The sequence below is a fragment of the Oryx dammah genome, unplaced genomic scaffold (assembly GCF_014754425.2).
Source record: "Oryx dammah isolate SB20612 unplaced genomic scaffold, SCBI_Odam_1.1 HiC_scaffold_17, whole genome shotgun sequence".
In the NCBI taxonomy this organism is placed as follows: domain Eukaryota; kingdom Metazoa; phylum Chordata; class Mammalia; order Artiodactyla; family Bovidae; genus Oryx; species Oryx dammah.
The window spans coordinates 73,573,081-73,598,270 of NW_024070201.1; the positions used below are offsets into that span (position 1 = coordinate 73,573,081).

The window sequence follows — 25,190 nt, forward strand, 5'->3', positions numbered from 1 at the left end:
AAAATTTGGATTGAGAGCAAAGCAAAATCCATCTTTGGCTCTGTTTTCCCCACTGGAGGGCAAAGAGTCACTGCCTCAAATTTCCTTAAAGGGAAGACTGGGATTTGAAGATAATGTATAGGATAATATTCTCAACTTGGAAGTACTTTTTTTTTTTTTTAAAAAAGAGGATACTGTGTAGGTTTCTATATAAAATAATAAATGGAAGTAGGGGAATGGGTAGCAATCTGACAAATTTTCCCATAGAACCTGGGATTTTTTTCAGCAGTCTAGCCTTGGGAAATACACAGAAGGCTTTGTTGCAGAGGATGGGATGGGATGGCATGGATAAGAAATGAACATAATTCCTGGGAACTAACTGTGCCAGGCATAGTTTAACAGACTTTCAGTGCTTTATGACTTTCTAGCATCCACAGGCGTTTAGCCCCATTTCACAGAATGCTGCAGAGGACACAGACATGAAAGGAAGCAGAGTGCGGGCTCCGACTGGCCTTACCTACTTTTCTGCCTTAAATATGTTTCTAGCCTCAAAGCTCTTCAAACTTTACCACTCAGTTTCTCACAGCCACAGAGTAATATGCTTCCAATAAGGGGCAGACAGGGGCTCTTTCATCTGGGGTGGATAAGAAGCTGCAGATGCCTAATGGGGGCGGGGGGAGGAGAAGTGAGACAACTGCTGTTACAGCTGATGTTACCTCTTTCCTTTCCTACAGGGAAGGCTTTGCAACTACCCAACCTGCCCTGCTTCCTCCTATGAAGGCAGAGTCACAGCGCCTCCCCAAATGCTCTAGAGACTGAGTTTTGTGACGGCACAGGCTTTAACTTACCAACTCTCATGTCAGTACACGTATCGTAACGGCACGGAATCAACATATTTTTATTAAGTGATTGCTATCATCCTAAACAAAAGAGTAGAAAGCAGAAAGGAACCCATCTAGCCTAGTCACATACAGAATGTTAGGATACAGGTTTGGGTATCTCTCTGAGTAGGCTGTAAGTGGTACTTCTGTGGCTACATATTGCCTATCTATGAGATCTCTTAAACAGCTCTAAATGAGATACTGGAAATGAAATATGAAGAGAAAGGAGGAGAATAGAAAGATCTGAAGATAATCCTGAGAATGGAGTCTAAAGAGAATCCTTCCTGACGGAGCTTGATAACCTGTAAGACTGTTATGCCAAGTGGTCTGCTAAACTAGAACAGCAATGACTGCATTTGTTTATTAGATCAACAAGAAGGGAGCCCATGGAATTCACTGCTGGAAAAGTTTTTTCAATTTATGGAATTATAATTAACATGAAGAGCTCTATCAATATGTATGGCTGAGAAAAAGATATTCAAGATATTCAAGATCTAATATGGAAAAAAGTTACAAAGTAATATATAATCTGATTTTGCCTTTTGCTTTAAAAAGAAAATATGGAGGAATATGAAGCGAAACTGCTAGTAGCAACTTAGAAGGAAAAAATTATGGGAGAAGTTTACTCTCTTCACAGATCATGAGAGAATGCACTTTCTACCGTACGTATCTCTGTAAATGTCTGGATTTTCTTTTACAATGAATATGTATCATCGTAATCAGAAAAAAACAAGAAATGTAAAAATGAAATGAAATGGAAAAGACTTTTGTCTCCTAAAAATATCTTGATCAAATAAGAGGTCAAAGAGAAATAACATTCTAAAATAATGTTTTGAAACCACATTCTTCTTAACTCTAAGGCTCCTCAGAGGTCATCTGAGAGCCAGCACAGGATATGACAGCAGATGGTCTACAAACATGACTCCACTCAAACTCCTAAGCTTGGGCATCTTACTTTCCTTATTTCATACTGAAGTTCGCTGATAATAAATTTGAAAACTTCTGATCTAAAATGCATGTTAAATCATTTATCTCTAAATGTTCCTCAAAGCATTTCCTAGGGTTTGAGTAGGCTCCCCAGGAATAGATACATGTTTTCGCTTGTATTTCCTAATATAAGATTGTGGTACCCAGATTCTTAGTGCCAGATTAGCAGCATTTATGAGCTGCCTGCGTAGAAAGCCGGTATTCCATGCATAAGGCTCCTCTGTTCAAGGCGGCCAAGGCAGCAGGAAGCCTTCTCATTTCCCACCATCTGGCCAGCCTCTCTGAATCATGGTCAGCCACCCAGAAGCAGAAGATTCAGGATCACCAGAGACTATTTTCAGATGAATGAGAACTCAAGCCTGAGCAATTAGAAATAGGTCAATAACTTTTTAAAGCAACCTTCTTAAAAGAGCTTTTCTTTGCAAAATTCTTTCTTGTCACTGGTTTTTCTTTAAATGGAGTATGGTGACTGCCTATAAATCCTTCTTCCTGGTTTTAGAAGTCTTTCTGTCATAGAACCCTTATGTATTCTTGGAGGTTTAGTTCTACAGACTTGCATTTCTAACAGAAAATCTGATTTTAGAAATATAAATGAAAGACTTCACTATTTGAGCTAAAATGTCTGTAACCTCTAGAGTTAAAAGAACGCATTTTAGAAATCTTAATTTTCCATTGGTTCCTCATTGTCTGTAAGAGACAGGGAAAATCTTTGTAATGAAATTCTTTTCCTTGTTTTGTTTGTTCTTCCTGACTTTTATTGTGATATCCTCATCTGGATTCTCACTGGGCCGAAAGGAACACGACATTTTCTGTTTACTCCTTATCTGTGCTTCCTGACTAAGGGCAGCAGAACTCATCTGTGAATTTCTGCTTCTGAACCAGCAGGGGGAGCTCACTCACACAAGAATCAGAATCCACCTACAAGGAGATGATGGGTAAAGCAACCCCAAATTTCTTCAGTAAGAATGGCCCTTTTGTACTGTGGATAAATTATCTCCTGATAAGCAACTAACAATGGTGCTGAGATAAAGAGCCTTTGGGAAGATAAAGACCCCTTACAGGCTGCCCAGCCTCAACGGCAAAGCTACTGCCCAAAGCAGGTGCATACTGTGCCTGTACCTGTTTTTCAAGGCTCGGCTTGCTAAGCTGTACAGTCTGAGGTCCAGCGAGTCTGGTCCCTGGAGTAGCTATCACAATGCTGGTGAGCTGGGCCATGGGGAACGTTTTGGCTATGGTTGCAGTCTGCCCATTGACGACACGGACGGGGTGGATAGAATTCTGGGAGGTAGGGAGGGTCGTGGGGGTGAACTTGGTCAACATGACGGGCCTCTGGATAAGCTGAGGAGCTGCAAGCATGGGAGGAGGTGCTGGGGCAATAGGAATGTTATTCTGGGCCACAGGCTTGGGTCGAACCTATGGAGAAAGAAAGAACAATTATCGTATTACTTAAACTTCTCAAGTCCTATAAGCTTTAGACACTGCCAGACCTTCTACACTATATATGTGAAATGGTATTCAGTACAAATATTTATTGATAGCCGCTTTAGAATCAATTCTACAGATCTCAGGATATATATTACAGAGATGCATCAGCTCTTAAGAGGATCCAGATGCTATCCTAGAATGTAGATTTTCTGATTCCGAACCATAGCTCCCTCTCCTATACCATGCTACCTCTTCAGGCTAAGGTCAGATGCCTAATCCAGAGACTGGTCCCACCCAGCACTTGTGCCTAGTGATGGTAATAACACTGCCAGTGCCCTGAACGTGCATCCTAACTTTCTTCACGCCCACAGCTTCATCTCTGGTCCTCTAACTCCCCGTTCTCAGCCAGTCCTTCTCTAGGTCTCCCTTGGGGCTTCCTCTGCCTCTGCTCAATCCAAAATATAACTATTTCTCAGGGTTTTGTCCTGGAACCCCTTTACTTCCCAATGTCCTCACTCCTCCTGGGAATTCTCAGGCATCCTATGGCTTCAATTACTATCTACATACTGAAGACTTCCACACTTGGATCTTAGGACCAGACATTTCCTGAACTTCAGAATCATTTGTTCATCTCTCTGTTATACATCTCTACTTGGAAATTTCACAAGAAGTTCAAAATCAACATGTCTAAAACTTATCAACTTCTTCCAATCCTTTCTTCTTATAATCATTACCTCAGTAAATGTCCCTTTCTTACTAGAAAAAAAAAAAAAACACTTCAGAATCATTCCTAATGCTTCCACTCTGCCTCTCCTTCCTAAATCCCTTCTCAAATATGTCTTCTTTTCTATCCTCACTGCCACTACTCTAGCTGTGTCATTTTACTGAAACAGTGGCAGAAAACTGTGATTAAAAACATGGGATTATCCTTGCCTGTGTTCAAATCCTGGTTCTACCACTTACTAGTTAGCTGTGTAACCTAAGATAACATACCTGATCTCTCTAAGCCAGTATTTTTTAAACTTTCTAAATTGTGACCTGGAGGCAAAATCCTTTCTCCTTATACATAAGAATTTGACCTTCAGTTAACTCTAGCTGTACACCCTTGGAAGCCTGATAACAGAAGAATGCCAACTATGTTAGCAGGAACACTGCTTATGGTAAAAATGACCTCTTGTTGCTAAATCAAATCTATTTCCATTACTTGCAAAAAGCATAGATAGAAATTTGCTATAAACACTTTTGAAAAAAAAGATCAGACACCATGCTTTGGGTTTCCTAAAATGGGTTGACTCTTGTAACTGGGCATGTCCACTGCGGGGACCTTGAAAGCCACACCTATGAATTGTTGCAAGATACACTGGGCTCTTGAGAGGCATAAGGCTTCTGTGCCAGGCTCTCCCACTGTCCTGATGAAGACCTCATTTGCCTGTACCTGAGCAGTCCCTGGACAGCCATAGAGACTGTTGTATGGACACCTGTAGGGACTCCTACTGAAGAAAAATGTCTGATGCTATCTTGCTGGCAAGCGCTAGTTTCTGTCCTATATCATTCCAAGTGGACTGGTGCAGAGAGTGGCCTTTGATAGTCTTATGAGTCTGAATACTTAGCTGCATCTAAGACAACCCTATAGTGTGTGTTGCAGATACATAATAGGAAATATGTTTTACACTGTAAACATAGATATTTATCTATACATAGACACAGACATTTATCTATACATCTGTTTTTTAAAAAACCTCATGAAACAATACTTATGTGCAACATACTCTTAACATTTCCTTTCTGTTTTCTTCATTTACTTAAAAACTCTGGTTATAGTCCACCAAATTGATTTCACAGTCTACTAACAGGTCATGACCCACCCTTTGTAAAACAGACTAAACCTTAGACTCTTATCTAAAAAAAAAAACCACCTACTTTCACAGAGTTGTTGTGAGGATTAAAATAGATAACCCATGTAAAATGCCTACTACAATAAGTGGCATACAGTAAGACTCTCTAAACATTAGCTATTGTCATTGTTGACACTGTCCTAACGGTTTTTCCTGCCCCAGTCTAGACAATCATCAATCTATTCTCTACATAGTGTTAAGGGGGAATTTTCTAAAACAAAAATATAATCATGCCAACCACTTGTTTGAGAATAATTTAATGGATCCTCACTGTTCCTAGGTAAGGCCCAATTCCTATATAGCCTCCAAGGTTCCAAAGGCACTGGCCCATGGGCTTCTCCATCCCCACCTCTCACTCTAGCCTGAGGCAGCTGTGTGGGCCACACGCTCAGCCACATCAAGTTTCCTTTGGTTCCTTAAGCCTATGTGTCTCTCGCCATTGTGGACTTGCATACATGTTCCTCTTTCTGCCCGGCATGTTATTATTACTCCTCTATAACTATGTCAAACTAACATCATTAGGACTTTAGGTCTAAGACTGAATGTCAACTCTTCAAGGAAACTTTCTGTAATACTCCAAGGATGAGCTGGGTGTCCTTCTCATGTGTTCTCAGACTATATGGTACTTCCAACAATTGTACAATAGCTAAGTTGTATCCAATTCTTTGCAACCCCATGGAATGCAGCACCCCAGGTTTCCCATCTCCTGAAGCTTGCTCAGACTCATGTCCACTGAGTCAGTGATGCCATCCAATCATCTCATCCTCTGTCACCCCCTTCTCCTCCTGCCCTCAATCTTTCCCAGCATCAGGGTCTTTTCCAGTAAGCTGGCTCTTCGCATCAGGTGACCAAAGTATGGGAGCTTCAGCTGTAGCATCAGTCCTTTCAGTGAATATTCAGGGTTGATTTCCTTTAGGATTGGCTAATTTGATCTCCTTGCTGTCCAAGGGTCTCTGAGGAGTCTTCTCCAGCACCACAGTTTGAAAGCATCAGCGGACACAGTGATGGCCATACATGTGTCGGAAGCTGCATGAGGCTGAGAACTATCTTGAAACCCTCATATCCATAGTTCTTAGGGCCCTTTTGATACCTACAGCATTAAGGATTTACCTGATAAATTATTGATTTATCTCACGTGAGCACTGCCCATTCCCCTCCCCAAGGCGATTCAGAAATCACTAATGGCCGCTGACCACACACTTCCTTCCCCTTCTCTCTTTGTCTGAAAGCTGAGGCCTCAGATAAGAATACCCAGTCTTTCTACCAGGCAAGGCAACTCCCCGTCAAAACCCATACTGGGACAATCCTGGTAGTCTGTCATGAGAATGGTGAGCTCAGCCCAATTGCTGGAAGAGTGCTCTCATGAGAATACAGGCAGTGCTGCTTGGGTCTGGGCTCCCTAGTAGCTCCCTAGTCTAAGTCTTGATTAGCGAGACTTTGGGTTTCAGTGTAATGCTCAGCGCCATCTCTTCCCAGGGAACAGAATGCTTTCTCCTAGTTGGCTTGCTACTGTCTCCTCCCTACTCTCCTCAGCATATGGGGTTCAGCAGTGGGGGAGAGAAGTGACCACTGCATTCCTTCCCCATTGACAGGCAGTTCTGGCTAAATTCTTCCAGTAGGTCAATGTAATAAGGTTGAAAATGGTGCTATCTTATTTTAAACTTAGACTTAGGACAATTTCCCTTTCCATACATCCCTCTGCTACAGTCTTTTGTCATTGCTAAAAAAAAAAAGCCCTGATGACAACATCAGCTTCTTCTGAGGGACTTCCCTGGTGGTCCAGTGGTTAAGACTCCGAACTTCCACTGCAATGGGCATGGGTTCGAATCCTGGTCAGGGAACTAAGATCCCACATGCGTGTGGCCAAAAAGAAAAAAAAAAAGGCTTCTTCATGGTATAGGGATCTGCAGCTAGAATCTCTTGCTAAGTGGGATCTGAATACAGTTGAATTGACAAGTACATTATAGGCTGCTTCGAAAGGGTCCATAAGGATTCTTGTCTCACTTAACCCATCACTGGGCTTGTCACTGATTTACTCACCTGTGGAAGAAAGTTTGGACGTGGAGTGAGTCTAGGAGGGGGGATAAACTGTGGTACTTTGATGGGCTGAGGAGGTGTTGCCTGAACCTGCTAAAAAAACATGAGAAAGACAAATCAGAGGAGAAAATAATTATTCAATATAAAATAAAAGCTAGGCATCCCTTTTTTTTTAAGAGTATAATTGCTTTACAATGTGTGTTAGTTTCTGCTATACAACAAACTGAATCGGCTATAGGTATACACACATCCCCTCCTGAGCGTCCCTCCCACCCTGCAAGGTCGTCGCCGAGCACCGAGCTGAGCTCCCTGTGCCGTGCGCAGCTTCCCACTGGCTCTCTGTCCAACACACGGTCGTGTATGCATGTCACTGCTACTCTTCTGATTCGCCCCATCCTCCCCTTCCCATGGCCACACGTCCATTAGCTACATCTGTGTCTCATTCCTACCCTGTAAATACATTCACTGGTACTGTTTTTCTAGATTCCACATATATGTGTTTATATGTGATATTTTTCTCTTTCTGACTTACTTCACTCTATATGACAGATGCTAGGTCCATCCACATCACTACAAATGACTCACTTTTTGATTCTTTTTATGGCTGAGTGATATTCTATTGCATACATGTACCACATCTTCTTTATCCATTCAGATGTCGATGGACATTTAGGTTGCTTCCGTCGTCCTGGCTATTGTAAATAGTGCTAAAGCTCAGTATTCTTAACGGATTTTCAGCGTCACTATTCACTCGACCAGGCAATATTTTCTACAAGCTTTCACTGGAGAATTAACCATCTGAATTAACATCACCTTAGGAAACTTTCTTACTCTCCTGCTTGCACGCTTTGCCCCATAAAGTGAACCAATCACATTTGTTTCCTTATACCTCTAATGTAGAACATAACAGACTCAGCAATCTTAGACGATTTCCTCTTGACATTCAAGAACTCTTGCACTTATGTATTTTAAAAGTCAACACTGATTCCAAAGTAAAATCAAATTTGCAGCCTGGACAGATGGGCTTTTTCCTAATATAAGAGTTTTACCTAACAGTGAATGGCTTTCTTCCTACAGAGAATTCTCTAACTCTCAGCATCTGGCTGAGTTATTTGGCTGCTTCCTTAAAGATTCCTGGGTAAGAAGCAGAGGTTCCCTTTAAGGCCCTCTAGCTTCACTCACCACTGGTCATTATTCGAAAGCCACCAAGAGCCCTTAGCTTCTACTTTAAGAACAGACCTTTAAACTGCAATTTGGATATATTCTGAAAACATTGGTGTTTAGATGGTTTCACCCTAGAAATCTCAAGAAAAATTTTTGTTCAAGAACTTCTTCCTTCCAGAGGTCGTTTTTTTCTGATGGACCTTGGAACAGACACTGTTATTTGTGTGTCTTAAACATTTTTAAAGTGCCCCAACTAACTCCAGTACTTCCTGGGTGCAATTTCAAGGAAGAGTGAACTAAAAAAATTGAGCAGGGCATCTCCCCTGAATTAGCAGTATAGCACCAGCGCACCCAAGTTTCACAGGGAGGACTGTGGATAGGACAGAGGGAGAGATTCATGAAGCTATGTAAATGCCTCTGTGAAGGGCATTTTCCCCCTTTAAGTCAAGTCATATTTTGGCCACCCTTAGTGTCAGGACACCTCTACAGTTATTTAGATAGTGTGTGTGTGTGAGTTACTCAGTCGTGTCCAACTCTTCACAATCCTATTAACTGTAGGCTGCCAGGCTCCTCGGTCCATGGGATTTTCCAGGCAAGAATACTAGAGTGGGTTTCCATTTCCTTCTCCACGGGATCTGCCCAACCCAGGGATCGAACCTGGGCTTCCCGCACTGCAGACTCTTTACTGTCTGAGCCACCAGGGAAGCCTCAAATACTAGAGTGGGTTGCCATGCCCTCCTCAGGGCATCTTCCCAACCCAGGGACTGAATCCAAGTCTTCTGCATTCCAAGTATATTCTTCACTGTCTGAGCCACCAGGGAAGCCCCTATAGGCAGCAGGAATGCCACGTTCCCTCGTCAGCCCCAAAGGCGAGCTTGGTATGGCAGAAGACTGATGGAGACTGAAAAATCCAGCAGGAGCGTAACACGGATCTAACTCTACAAACGCATCTCCTGAACCCTCTCATGTGGGCACACATGATAGCAGCTGCTGGCTTACCAGAGTGACTGTGTTTTTTGCCACAATTTGGACAGCCTCTGCCCCAGGCCCAGTGACCTTACTAGACGTCTGGAGGTTGACTGGTGTGTTCTGCACATCAGTGCTGAGCACAGCCTTCTGACTGTTGATGGCGGTCACCATAGCAATGGTAGGTCTCTGGCCCACAACAGAGGCAGGCATGGTCGCAGTTGCTGCTTTCAAGACGAGAGGTAGTGTCTTTGTGGTAATCATAGAAGCTGTAGTTACAGTCTTCTAGGAGACATGGAGAACAGATATTAGGATACTGAAGTGTCATGCCACTAAACAAAATGCTAACCTCCAGAAGAAAACAAAGCAACGGTTCTCATAATCAGCCAAGCTTTTTGGTGTAACATTTCTTTTGTGTACATAGAGCACAGTTCTTACTACAGGGCAAGACAATGTCAAGTTTGCCAGAGTTCTCAAATTTAGCTTCAAGTCTGTTTATAGTAATAACTGCAAGATAATATGGCCACAGGATTTTCAACAAGGAAAGGAGTGGGTTTACAGATAGAGAATATGAGTGTAACTATTTCTTCTGTTTTTTTTAAAATTTTTGCTTGCTCTCAATTTAAACTTTGTAAAAGTTGCAAATCAATGAGGTACACACCATCTCTTTAACTGTTACAACCTCATCAATATGAAGAAACTTATCGTATAATTCTGGTTATCTGCCTTCTGTGACACAAAGGCTGGGATAAAAGGACAGCCAGTGTGTTTTAATTCTTTTGAGTGTCACCTTGGAGAGGAGGAAAGGAAACTCACATGAGAATTAGTACAATTTATTGCCTCAAAGGCAGTAAATCCCCAATTCTAGGTAATGAAACCTATTAACCAACTAGTATAGTAAATACCAGCTCTTGATACCAACGGGATATGAGTCACTACCAACAATCTTCTCTCTGGAGGACTGCTGCAGAAGTGATTAAAGACCCAGAAAAAGGCGATGGGGTGGAAGCAAACACCTCAGTTTCAGAAAGTCTGATAGATCAGAGTCTGAACTAAGGTGAGAGGGCTTCACTGATGCCCCACAAGCACTACTGCAGCTCTGGAGCTGTATTATTCTATTAACATAATTAAAAGAGCCAGCTCCGAAAGAAGAAAATATAAACAATCTCATTTCATGGCACACACATCTATCGAATGCTACTAGTCACTCAATATAGAGATGTTTCAGAAACATGAAAATATACTTGGTCTAACTTGTTGGTTCTCATTTTAATATTATCATGTTTCATCTTTTTCTTCTTACTCTGTACTTGCCCTGTTCAGTTTCGTAGCTAATAGACACATGTGGGTATTCAAATTTAATTAAAACAAAATAAAAATTAAAATATCAGTTCTTCAGTCACACTAGCCACTCTGAAAGTATTTATAGCCACGTGTCTAGTGGCTATCAAACTGGCCAGTGGCGTTCTCAACACCACAGAAAGTTCTATTGGACAAGCATTGCCCTCAACCAGGGTGAAGGACCCCACTCTCCCTGAAATAGATTTGAACAAATTCCTTTGTGAATTTCTATTTCAGTGTTTATGCAAGTCCTTGTGTAGTAAGTCATTTGGTTCTAAGTAATTCTTCTGCCTTAAACACTCGCATGACAACACACTTGCATGTATTATCTAACTTTTTAACACCTTTTTTTTTAACCAAAAAAGGTAATAAGCTGACCTCATCTATCCGATATTGAGAATAATTAGTGATCCTTATTGATCCTACAATTAAAATCACCCAAATGTTTCCTCTTCCCTTAGTCAATGATACAAGATGGCTTATTTTCCCGGCCACTGTCCTCTCCAGTGTGAAATGGGAGTAAAAGGGGAAACACTGATAATTATTATTTATCTTGGGAGGTAGCAGGCATTGAGCAGGCCATCCAATGCCTATCAGTGATGAAAACCAAATAAAATCGAAAGCTATTTGTCATCAGAAATGTCACAGTAGTATAGCAGCAAGGACGGACTTTATATTACCAGCTATCTTAATATCTGTTTTTAACCCAGTGTGATATTAGTCCTATCTTTCAATTTAAAACATTTAAATACACAGAACTTTTGAAGTGGTGCGCAAGTCACACCAGATGGCATTCAATCCTGGTACCACCACAAGTTGTGGAAGGAAAGCTATAAAATCAGCAGAACTCACTGACATGGATTTTAAAAACGTTTGTGCATGCTGTACCACTTTAAAAGAGGGTCAGTATACTTCTGTTTGAAATATGCTAGTTCAGGTTAAGTCATTATCAATTTTCTGAATAATTATTCTTAAAAAGTGAGTAAAACCTCAAACTAACCTGAATTATATACTTACATTAACTGCAACACTAAAAAGCACTGAATTCCAACAAGTGTGATCACATGTTAGCATTTTTATTCTACTTTAGAAATATTTAGTTGTAGCTAATTTCACTCCATGTCTTCTAGCAGCTACATAACTCTCTTTGAATATAAAGGCACAAGACCTAGTACTATATGTTCTGATGAAAAGCTTTTGATGAATATATTTGCTAACCATTTACTGACACCAGGTATTGCCACAGGTACTGGTTAGCGCTTTACTCCTGGCCTGGTGCTTATTCTAAGTGCTAGGGAACATAAACCGATCCTGGAGTTCTGAGTTTAGATGATAAAGAGAATCTTAAAATTTTGATATCCAAACCTAATGAAAACCTCTGAGTTGTTCTGGCAGGAGGAAGAGAAAGACACAGAGAGGAAAGGTGCCCCAAAACAAAGAAAGTTATTTTCATGGAAGCTGTGATTAGTCCTTGGCTGGTTGATGCAGTCCAAGTATGATCTCTTTCAAGAGATGACAGTAGTTTTCCCAGTTTCATAAAGAGGTTCTTTATGGACAAAACCCAAACTGCATGAACTAGAAGTTAATGCAGAAAATACATGGCAAGAAGTACTAACAGCAAAATCTTTTTATTTTTTTGCTAAGTTATTGGTTTTTTACAGTCACATGTGGCTAGTGGCTGCAAAGCATAAGGTACTGAATTTAAAAAGACCAGCTCCAATGTACAAATCAGAACTTAAGAGGGATTATTACTATGGGCTCTAATTAACTTCCACATCTATTTCAGACTGTTGGTTTAGTTTTGAATGGAAGGTAACCGTTGTACACTTGGACAGCTATCAGTAGAATTCCACTCCCTTTTGTCTGCAAGGGTTTATTTTCTGTTTGGTTTTATTAATTGCATGCTTCTTTACACCTGTATTCATTTAAAATGACAGAGTTGTGAATGTAAGTTGAAGAGTACACCTGTGTTCAACTGTTCTTTCATTGTTTTCTATAGATTGGAAAATTTTCAAAAAAAAAAAAAACATATAAACATGAGCTGGAGTTAGCTTAGTAAAGGGAACTGGTTTCCTTCCCCCCTCCCTCCCTCTCACCAGCCTTGGTACATGCTAATCACCCAACTTAAAATAAAACGCTTGCTCTTCCTAGCACCTCCTCCTTGCTTACACAGATCGCTAAATTTATAGTTAATTCTTTCTGGACTGAAACATTTAGTATATGCCATATATTAAACTTCTCATTTGTCCCTAACCTCATGAACCTTTAATGACTCCCTATGACTGCCAAAAACCCCCAAAGTTCTGCCATACTGGAGAGCTTCCACAAGCTAGCCTCTTCCTACTGGCTGGCTCTATCTCCCTCTCCACCACTTCCTGGAATCCAAGTTCCAGCCACATCAGCCTCCTTGCTATTCCCAAGGCACGCATTTCCTTTCTGTCCATACTTCTGCTCCATCACTGAACTCTCTTATCTGTCAAGGCCCTGATCAAAAGCTACTTCTTTATGTAGCACTCTGGTCAATATTACTGTCCTCTGGTATTTTCACAGCTCCTCACTGGTGTTTTCATTTTTTTTCTTGTTAGCTGTTTATATCTTCCTCTCTTCTCAATTTTTTTAAGTTCTTGAAGACAGAAACCCTGTCTTATTTGTGAATCTGTCCTCTCCAGTGCCCAGCACTGGGCTTGCATATAGCGACTCAATAAATATTTACATAATTAATGAAAATAATTATCATAGTTTACCAGATTCTAGGCAGGGACATTGTTGTTGTTCAGTTGCCAAGATATTACTACCTCTCTGTATACTAAAAGCTAGCATATAAGGCTGCTGCTGCTGCTGCTAAGTCGCTTCAGTCGTGTCCGACTCTGTGCAACCCCACAGACGGCAGGCCATTGGGCTCCACCATCCCTGGGATTCTCAAGGCAAGAACACTGGAGTGGGTTGCCATTTCCTTCTCCAATGCATGAAAGTGAAAAGTGAAAGTGAAGTCGCTCAGTCGTGTCCAACTCTTAGTGACCCCATGGACTGCAGCCTACCAGGCTCCTCCGTCCATGGGAGTTTCCAGGCAAGAGTACTGGAGTGGGATGCCATTACCTTCTCCGAGCATATAAGAAGCACCCAATAAATAATGATGGACAGTTTATTATCAAAACAAAACCCCCAAACTTGAAGATCTTTTGGCTTTTATCATTAAAAAAAAAAAAAGGCAATATAAAATAAGCTTAGCTAAATCAGTTAGATTATCAGACAGACTACCAGATGGAGAGGCCACGGTTTTGGGAATAGCTCCAGGCCCCTTACTACTGCCATCCCAAACCAGTACAGAACTCAGATTACCAGGGAAGGGAATAGCTATTGTTTAAGTATTAGGTAAGTATTTCCTCTGATTTGTGCAATATGGAATGGTACTTGAAGAAAAAGTTTCCATGGATTAATAGAGAAAACTCCTAGTACCAGGAAACAATGAATTCTAAAAAACTCCTTCCATGTAAACACTTTCTGATCAAACTGTACTTTGGAAAGATAACAACCAATCCAACTCTGTTAAAAACTCCAAAAGAAGTAAACTGATAGGCAACCTTTTGGAAGAAATGCAAGACCTGGTCAGGGGGGTTTTAAAGTCAGTTTGAATGCCTCATCTCCAAAGTCTTAGAGATTAGGGTAAAAATGATGCAGGCCACTCTAGCTACCTGATTTACAATGGGGACTCTTCATTTTTCCTTCTTTGGCCTTTTATATAATGTCAGTATTTCTCTTTTGGATATTGTATAGCAGTTTAGAGTAGTAAATGGACAGGTTTTTCAGTCAGAATGTCTGGGTTCAAATCTTTGCTCCACCACGTAATATTCACATGATTTTCAGCAATTACTAAGTTCTCTGTGCCTTAGTTTTCTTTTACAAATCAGATATAATAATAATAATACTGTCCTAGGAGGGCTGGGGTGAGGACTGTACACACTGTACATGTAAAGCCCTTAGGAGAGTGCCAGTATAACGTGACAACCTCTATCAAATGTATCTTCAGTATTTCTATAAGTATTTTTTTGCACTTGCAAAATATTGTATATGAACCAGTCCAACTGTACATAAACAGTGACTAACCAAATAAACTATAATCTTTTGCTCTACATATAAAGATATGGTGGAGATGGTGTTGGTGGGTGAGCGGTATCCATGCTTAGGTTTCAGAAGATCCCCAATCCTTGAAACCATGTGCAAAAATGACTGTATTAGGTGTGAATGTGTATTTTTTTCCGGGGAGGGAATCCATGGTTTTACAGAGTCTTAGAGGAGTCTGTGACCTCCAAAGACCAGAAGCCACTGTTGAAGAGTCCCATTTTAAAAAGTATGCCCACACTACATATAAGAGTGTGGAGATCAAGCTTGATTACTTCTCTTAATTGAATCATTTCTAAATACATCCTTTTCTGTGTGTCTTGAATGCCTTAATATCCTTACATTATGTGGTAATATAAATGCCCTTTTCAGTAAAATCATTTATTTGCACAGCTACACCAATTAGAATGTTCTTAAGCTTTCCACTCCTCAGCACGATTTTTGACTTGTAGCTTCCATTTCAGATTTCCTTCACTGTATGAGAACAAACACAAATTCTCATATGAGATGAATATGAACTTGGAAGTGAATATTTCATTTCTATGAAATATATCACCTTCTAAATGCCTCTTTCTACTGGTCCCATGGGCATTGATCCTGGAATATTTCCACACCAACTGCTAAGCATTTCAGAAAAACCATTCCCGAGGATGTCAAGTCACAGAGACATTTAGAACAAGCGTAAATAAACACTTTCGGAAATTCAAAATAAGACTTTAATTCTGCCCTAATACAGAGACGTGACTTTTCTTTGATTACCTTCTCCCCTTCTTTGGACACATGGGAAATCATTTTAACTTTTACTCCTTGGTAATGTTATTTCTTTCTGCCAATGAATTCCAAGTGGTTGTTATCCCAGACACAGTATAAAAAGGTAAGCAAAAAAACTTTTGTTCAGCGCTAGTTCAGCTTGTTAGTACAGGCTGAAACAGGACCTCGTTCTCCGTGACCAGTGACAATTCAGCCCACAGCACGAAGCGCGGGGTGCCCCGTGCACACGCTACCTGTGACGCAGTCAGGCTGGGGGAGGACGCGGCCGGCTGCGCGTGGTGGTGGTGGTGCTGCTGCTGCTGCAGCTGTAGTGGTTGCTGCTGTGCTGTTTGTAGTTTGTTTTCAGATTGTGGCAATGGCTGTATTTGGAACTTGTCTGGTTGTTCTTGCTTTACTATCAGGTTCTTCCGTAGCTGTTCAACTACTCTTTTCTACCAAATGAGGACAAGAAAGAATAAAATCCATTAGAATATTGTTCTATCAGCTGTAGAGAAATAGGCAGCAATTATATGCCCCTGACAACTTTTCTGGAACCAGCTAAATCTAAGATTTGTTACATCTAAAATTTAGACAACAGATAAGACAACTGAGAAGAAACCCATGGCATAAGAAACACTTCATATATAAAGGGAAGCTGAGCCACAGATGAGAAGAAAAGCTAAGGGAGGGCACACAGCAGAGCTGAGATTCCTTGACTATTATTACTTGGTGCGCCGGACTGAAGGACAGTTTCAAGTAGCAGTAAATACATGATTCTGGAGACACACTGCCTCAATTCAAATTTCAGTTCCACTACTTACCAGTTATATGACATTGGTCAAGCCACATAACCTATCTGTGCTTCAGTTTCCTGTTCTGTAAAATGAGGTAACTAACAACAAGTACTGAAATGCCTCATGTACGTTACAGAATTATTAGTGGTGTACATTGTGGGTCTTTTTTCTTTTGCATCTGATAACATAGATATGAGTCATACTAATTTTTATTAATCAAACAAACATCATGTATGTACCCCAGTTTAAAACATTAAACAGACTTTAAGAAACCTCGATCCCAGCACTATGTGATATACACAACAGAGACTTTAAATTACTGAAACAGGTAACTCATGTAACAGGATTACAAAAACTTTGTGTAGGCAGAGTAGGGTTTTGAGTACATGGGATGAAATTTTCAAATAAATTTTTTTCCCTGACTTTATTGAAATCAAAGAAAATGGTGTGTTCAGAAACCTTCATTACTATAATACTACATTCCAACAAAGCTATGCTCCACGGAGGCGCAGACTTAACTCTGTTCACAACCAAACTTTGCATCTAGAACTACGTGGCTAAGCGAATGTCTCTTCACATGATATCTGGAGCAGTGGAACTGAAGGCAAAGGGCTCAGAGAAAGTACACTAACTATTTGGGGCCTAACTTGGGCTCTGACTCTCTGGCCCTAATGTCTGGAAGAAAGTCTAAGCAGCACTCCTCATTTACACTTTTGAGGTGAGTTCACTTGCTGAAGTTTGTTACTCCTGACAAAAGCAGATTGCTATTTTCTAATATAGATTTTAAATAGAGAAGAAGAAGTAAATAAAGATCGCTAAATGAGGGGTTAAGTGAAACCATAAGGGCCAGGCTGATATTCATATTCCTGCTTATGACGCTAACCAACTTCACTACACAACACTCTCTAAAGAAGCCAAACCTGCAGGTTATGTGCTTAACCTACTAGAACATTAAGATATTTACAAAATGGACTTTTTTAAAATGTTAAGACAATACAAAATACATTCTTGACGAAAAAAAAAATTTTTTTTTTTTTTAACTGATTCTTTTTAGGTAATGAAAATATCGTATAAAGGCCGGTGAAGGGGCAGTAGGCTATACTTTACACTCTGCTAGCACTGCCTCTCTGAGAAGTTAAACATTAAAAAGAAAAAAGAAAGATGCAGAGTTCAAAGTATTTCCAGAAACCCATCTGCAAAATACGAAAAATGCAAATTAATAAAAATATAAAATTCTTATAAAAATAACTTTCAAGTCTTCAAAATACTATTTCTCAAATATAGAAGGCAGAGTAATGGGACGGATATAGTTTAAGAGAAGGGGAGTAATAGCAGCGGTGCTATGGATAATTCTGAGCATCACAGGCAGATTTTATTTCTTGGTGATTGCCACAACATTTAGACATTGAACAATTAAATAATTATTTAGAGCTGCTTTCAGTCCCCCTCCCCAACATATTAATCAGAATTAATTAAACATACTAACAAACTAGTTAAAGTGCAGCACTGGCAGCTAAAGAAAGGGACTAGAGAATCTTTACCAAAACAAGAACAAACCTCCCAGCTCAGATCAGCGGGAGGAGGAGAAACAACACAAACATAAGTGTGATATCTGCCAAAAAATAGACTTTGAACAAAATTAGCACCGGAAACTAAATCATTACTATACCAGGCACAAAAGGAAAGGGTGTTTTTCTCCTCTCCAGCCATCCTTGGGAAATACACTGTGCTCTTCCACTTACTGCCTAACCGGGTTAAACTAGAAGCAAGAGACAAAGCTCGGAACCCACTCCTCGTGTTTTGTACAACAGAAGGGAACAGTAGGGGAAAGAACAAGAAAGGGACGCAGGCTAGAGTACTCTGCAGCCATATGGCTAGAGCAAGGTGACGACCAATCAGAACCAGAATCAGGACCGTGGGAGTCAGTGAGTCACCATGCATTCACAACTGTTCCTCCCCCGGGGCCTGAAACAAAGAGAGGAGGGGAGGTGGGATCATAATACCTGCAAACTTACTAGTCTTTGAGAAGAGGGAAAGAAAGAAAAAACAGAGAGCTGTGCAGACTGTCACAGGTCAGATCATATGAGCTGTGTAATGCTTCCTTTGAAAGAAGGCGCTAGCATGTTTCAGAGAGCCGCTCAGAAATGCATTGCCCTGGCAGTCCTTGCTGTGTTCACCAGAAGATGAGACGAACATCCAGCATATAGTTGTGCATGTCTATGGATTTTTTTTTTTAATCAAGGTTCAGGTTGATTCTTTACGTCAATTAGTTCTGGAGTGGAGGTGCTCCTTCTTTATGAGCACAGAGACTCTGCACACTCTTTTAAGGGCCAGCTAATAAGGGAGAGCTGCCCTGTGCAGTAGTTGGCTCTTCTAGGTTCCACGTCCAGGCTTGTTCTAGTTCAGTCTTGTGAAAGTGAAGTCCCGCTCAGTCGTGTCCGACTCTTTGAGACCCCATGGACTGTAGCCTACCAGGCTCCTCTGTCCATGGGCTTTTCCAGGCAATAATAATACTGGAGTGGATTGCCATTTCCTTCTCCAGGGGATCTTCCCAACCCAGGAATCGAACCCGGGTCTCCCGCATTGTAGACAGATGCTTAACTGTCTGAGCCACCACGGAAGTGGCAAATAACAATAATCACATTAACTCCAGTAAGACCCTGATCTAGGCCTGTACCAGTTCTGGGTGGCAGTGAGGGAACAGAGCTACAGTGTTTCATAAGTCTTAGCCTGTGGTGTCAAAGTTCTTAAGTAAGTAGTCTCTTATCTTCACAGGTAGTGAGCCTATATACTCTTGCTATTGTGTGTTTTAAACAAAGAAATCATGACTTCTGCTGGTCATGGATGAAGGTTATACTGGCATAAGCAACTAGGTATTTTCAATGTTATTCATATATATTCAACTTAAACATTGCTAATTATCTTGGAACATTATCCTGAAGCTTCAAGAAAAGGCAAAGTCTCACAAACTGGCTATTCGTCACTCACTAAATGCTGGAAAAGACTGAAGGCCAAAGAAGGGGACAGCAGAGGATGAGATGGTTAAATAGCATCACCGACTCAGTGGACATGAATTTGAGTAAACGCCAGGAGATAGTGAAGGACAGGGAAGTCTGTCGTGCTGCAGTCCATGGGGCTGCAAAGAGTTGGACATGACTCAGCAACTGAACAGCAACAAAAAACAAGTTAATTGAGAACTAAAAAGGAGGGAGGAGAGGAAGGACAGAAGAACTGGAAAAGGAAAAGCTGGAAAGAATGAAGGCAGAAAGGAGAGAGAAAAAGTTAACAATTTGCTATCTTCTCTCCTTAATATATTTTCTATAAACAACAGGCCAGTGTGCCAGACATCCAGAATGGCTAGTACTACCCTCTTCAATTCATCTGTCAAGAAGTGCTCCAGAAACCCAGCACATGATTCCACACCTCTAATTCCCTTGACATTCGCATCGCTAGGTTTCACCAGGGCTTGTTCAGGCAGAAGGGTTCAGAGTCCCTGACACGTGAAGTCACAGTTTCTGAGACAGGTAGTCACTGTGATAAATATTGTGACGTTCAGCAATACTATCAACGTGCTCACACGACAGCAAGACAGACCCCAAAGAAAAACACAGAAGCTTATAGGCTCAATTCAACAGAAAATCAGGTTCATTTTTCTGCTATGTAAGTCAATCACTCTAAGTGCCATGACCTTTGTCAATACAGGAGGGAGATGGAGTGGGGGAAGAACAGCCTTCTCTTCCACTCAATTCACCAATTTATTCCCATCAAACCCTCACACAAATTTCAGAAAGCTTCACTCGAGAGCAACTCCAGGCACAAGCCCTGCCCTCCACAACTGGACACTGTGCTTCAAGGCTCTGTTTCTCCACACAGCCACTCAGCTCGCTTGTGTCCACTCAGCATTACCAGTTCATGTAACAGTTATGGGAGGGCTACGTCCACTCAAACATCTTCTCACACAGCATTGCCTTAAAACTTCGTCTTTCTTCCTCTGTGATCAACCACACAATCAGAAAATATAACCCTGATTCTTCATACCAAAAACTGATAGAGGCACATAACTTTTCACAAATCCAGAAGTGAAGAAAAAAACGTTACCCATCTTCATACCTAAAATGCAATGAAAAAACTTTGCAGGTCTTCAGACGTACCAACTGCACAAATGAAAACGGGATACTAAATTTTTTGTGTGCAGAAAAACTAATGTGGAGAAATTTATATTTGTTAATAAAATGAGAATTTAGAAAGAGAAAAGAGGATTAAAAGAACCCTTTCTACTGTCCAACTGAGAATTAATCAACTGTATTTATAAGCAATACCAATACTCAATAACAATGAAAAGGTAAGAAAGATCAGATGAGTCTTCAGAATGCTGCCTGTAATTATTCTCTAAAGAACAGGGTATGTTACTGGCATAACATCAATGACAAAATTACAATCCAGAGTAAAAGCTATATGCTATTTAAAGGAAATAGAAAATTAAGTGACGATTCCACCATTTTATCAACAACAACAAAAAAAAGGAAAAGAAGCAATAAACACAAAATAAGTTCCTTCTTGATGTTAAAACTGAAATTTAATGGGAAGATACACACTGAAGTTATTAGAGGGAATGTTCCGGGGAGAGAAACAGAACAGAGTTCTGACAGGGGAACAGAAGGAGGAATATTGGGGGCAGCAAAGAAAATTTTCCTGTGCAGAAATCTCATATAGCCCAGATTCTTCTACCTCTGTTAGTGGTTCAGGGCCATATTCTGAATATACTTAGGGGAATTCCTTGGTGGTCCAGTGGTTAGGACTCAGGCCTTCACCACTGGGACCCAGGTTCAATCCTCGGTTGTGGAACCAAGATCCAGTAAACTGCAAAGAGCAGCCAAAAGAAAAATATAGATGGATAGATAAAATACACACATATATTTAAATATTCATATATACTCAGATAAAAATAATTACATTTCATTCATTTTGTAAGGCACTAGGAGGTTCCCCCCCAATACTCCGACATTCAGTTTCAGCATTAGAATTAGACAAATAGCATCTAACCTTACAAGCCTCTTTTAAAAGGAATATATTCTTGAGAAACACTACCTGTTTGGCCACATAGTATCTACACCTCATCTAATACGTGAACTGTGTATAGTGTCTACTAAAGAGGATTTGTTTGGTCTTAGAGAGTTGGGAACACAGATATTTTACAGTTCTGCAAGGTGTCACAAAATTTGTACAGTACAATTTAGATGAATTAAGGAACGGCAGCAGTTGGAATTATCACAGTTTTTTCCTGTAAAGTTTAAAATTCTCTACATGGATGCTTAACAGATGGTAGAGAATGCATATGTCATGATAATGATTAGACTTTGGCTTTCTTAATTAAAAAAATATTCTTTGGGGTTTACTCTTCCTTCAACACACACACACACACAAACTGATATTTAAATCAATAGATTTTACATTCATCCCTACAGGAGATTAGACCTTTTATTCATATCAATGGGATTTATATCCCATTTCCATTGGGGATTAGATCTTTTATTTGACAGCCGGATTGTAATGAAGTTTACTTTTTTCTTATAATAGTTCATTCACACTCTAATAGGTAAACTCAACCCCACCTTCCCCCAACTCCTTATGCAGGACTATAAAAGACTGCCAAGACAGCTATAGTCAAACTCTGTCTAAATCTATGAACCCTTCTAATAAGAACCTGAGAACTTATCTTTAATTTGCGTCAAACAAGAAAGAGTGCAGCTGTTTACTCAAGAGAGAATAGTCCCGGGAGAACTACAGTGTTTCAATATGTAACACACCCAGATGCTGGGACAAAACAGTACCAACAAGGAGAGAGACTGAAAAAGAGCACTGCATGCTGGGAATGGTAGTTATAATATATTTATCCATAATAAAAGAGGAAGGAAGCCAAAACCAGAACCCAGTTAGCTTGCATTTAGGTTCTCTATGTTTCTTTGATGTACTAAACTATACTGTCCTGCCTGTTCCAGAAAAATGCTGAGGATCAAATGAATAAATGCTAGGGAGTGCTTAGGAAATTGTCAAGGGCAATGTGAAAAGCAGAGATGATAACCAATGAATAATACAATTTCTCTAGTATGAGTTTTAAGCTCATAGCAACAGCTAATTAAATGTGATTTTTCTTTTCAATGTCAATTATCTTTCAATCATTTTATTTTTAACATCTAGCCAAACACTTTATGCTTGTTCAAACTATGTTATTTTCTTAAAAAATGAGAATCACCAAACAAAGTACAGGATTCAGAAAGAGAATGCTACCTGTTGCCCTTTTATCTCAGAAATCAAACACAGTAAAGAATTTTTTCCTGTGCAGAAATCTCGTACAGCCCAGATTCTTCTACCTCTGTTAGTGGTTCAGGGCCATATTCTGAATACATAAAATAGATGTCCAATTTAAATGTAACCTGACCTAGCAAAGACCCTAGATACAGTAACGCGAAGAGTAGAAAAAAACCTGTAAGAACCATTTATAATCTGTACAATTTAGCTGCTTGCTAATATTAAAAAACTGCCTGAATCATTGTGTTTGTACCACAGTGAGATATGACACACAGGCTATTAATTTGTAAATTAAGCTCCAGTTCAGTCAACGCGTGGCCCTCTGTAACTATCTGTTACAAACCTGCACATACCACCAGCCTGTCCTTCGTCGTTCCACGGCTCTACCCCACAACTTTAAAGGCAGCACTGCCTTGTTAATGTCAGAGTTGTCCCATACACCATAGAAATCCTCTCACTGCTCTGCCCTGAAGCTGCTACGGTTCTCACAAAAGTATGATTGGAAATGGCTGCACAGTAGCTGTCCCTGACAAGTTGGATATGAAAATACAATTTAAGCACAATAATGATCCTAAAATGGGGGGAGGGAAAAGGAAGAGCAAAACCAAAAACCTCTATTATTTTACAGAATACTGCTCAGATAACAAGAGACTGTTTTGATGACTCAAGCCCTGGGTACAATTTGAGATAATGCAGGAAGCCTTTTTTTTTTTTTTTTTTTTTTCACAGAAACGTACGCCAGAATCAGATTCTAGGAGAGCAAACATAACAGGCTATCTAACCAAATTCTGAGCAGAATAAGCACACTGAGTCACGGATCAATCAGTCCCAAGGACGAGGATATCTTTTCACAATCCTCAGTTTTGCAGCTTTTTTCTTAAATGAAATAAAAAGAGAAGAGTATTAGAATACTATACTGTGTCAGGCAGGATATATCAGGTGTAAAATATTTCTGATGAAATGTAATGCTTTCCTCACACTGAAACAAAAGTAGGGCATATAAATCACTAAACACTGATATTTCGCATTGGTAAGTATTTAATGAAAGTACAACCTGAACAGCGTATTTTTTTATCATCTACCATAATAGCATAAACACACAGATTAAAAGATTCCAAAGCTACTAAATGAATATCTCTTAATTTCAAAGTGTTCAGCTTCAGTATTTTATCACCAAGTATTTATTATAATCACTTAAAGAAAAAAATGAACAGTTTATAAATATACTTTCTGACAAGACCCCGCATAAAACAACAGAGGAAGCAGTTCTATCACCTACGTAGGCTGCCAAGATGAGGGACAGTTAACTCCAAGGGATTGGATCTTACAAGACACGTGGCACAGGACGATTTGCATTACTCTGTATTTAGGCTGAGTTTTCTGCAACAGAGACAGAAGAAACCCAAACTCATCTTTCAGGATTTCAGAGCAGGTTTGGTTTTTCTTTGTTTTAAATGGTCAGTACTAGAAATTTTAATTAGACAGAAAGAGATTTAGCAATACAGGAGAAAAGCATGAACAATGCACTTCGTTAAGAAATTTTAATTTGCATTAAATCTTAAGGATGAAGAAAAACATTTTTCACAAGCTACGAAAATGACTAAATCCAATCCACAAATCTCTACACAAGTATTTAAAATTTTTACACACATACACACACACACAAGCAAGCAAGCACGTAATTCTAAGTTTTAGAAAAGATGGGATGGCCACAGTAAAAATGATTTGTTGTTTTATCTTCTGTTAGCATACTTTTTAGTCCTGAAGGTGTAGCTCACTCTTTAGCATATTGTTCTCCAGTTTCCACGTCCAACAAAATAGTGAGGGTCAAAAGAGAAGAGGACACTTCACTAAACACAGGACACGTCTCTTGGTTTGTTTTTGCTGTTGTTGTTTGATTTTATTTTTTAATCTTTTTTGTTTGCACCATGGAGCTTGTGGGATCTTAGTTCCCTAGTGAGGGATGGAACCCTCGCACCCCGCAGTGGAAGGGCTTGACAAGTTGGATATGAACATACAATTTTTTAACCACTGGACTGCCAAGGAAGTCTCTCTTTGATTTTCTTTAAATAGACTTAATTTTTTGTTGTCATCTCATTTATATTTTTTAATTTACTGAATTTTTTACTAAAGTATACTTGATACACAATATTATATAAGTTACAGGTGTATAATATAGTGGTTCACAATTTTTAGAGAGTATATTCCATTTATAGTTATTATAAAATATGTGCTATCTTCCCTGTGCTATACAATATATCCTTGCAGCTTATTTTATACCTAATAGCTTGTACCTCTTAATTCCCACCCCTATACTGCCCCTTCCTCTTCCCTCCTCCCACTGGTAACCACTACTTTGCTCTCAGTATCTGTGATAGACCTAATTTTTTAAAGCAATTTTAACTTCACAGTAAAACTGAGTGGAAAATACAGAGAATCCCTATATATTACCTGCTCCCCCACCCATAGCCTCCTACATCAACAGTCCCATCAGAATGGTACATTTGTTAAAACTGATGAACCTATACTGATAAATCATTATC

General features: G+C 39.9%; 1 protein-coding gene across 15 annotated transcripts in view; it reads right to left on the reverse strand.

Annotated features, from left to right (window-relative positions):
* The window catches only part of PHF21A (PHD finger protein 21A), a 185,197-nt gene that overhangs the window by 27,188 nt on the left and 132,819 nt on the right, over positions 1–25,190 (reverse strand). For 10 of the 15 annotated variants that reach the window (XM_040259085.1, XM_040259083.1, XM_040259088.1 and 7 more), the window contains 4 exons: positions 15,799–15,996; positions 9,368–9,619; positions 7,208–7,297; positions 2,967–3,260 (listed from right to left, as the gene is read on the reverse strand). In XM_040259085.1, the coding sequence (XP_040115019.1) occupies positions 2,967–3,260; positions 7,208–7,297; positions 9,368–9,619; positions 15,799–15,996 (834 nt within the window). The remainder of the gene's footprint in view (positions 1–2,966; positions 3,261–7,207; positions 7,298–9,367; positions 9,620–15,798; positions 15,997–25,190) is intronic. The other 5 variants (XM_040259097.1, XM_040259094.1, XM_040259093.1 and 2 more) reach the window with 2 other exon arrangements.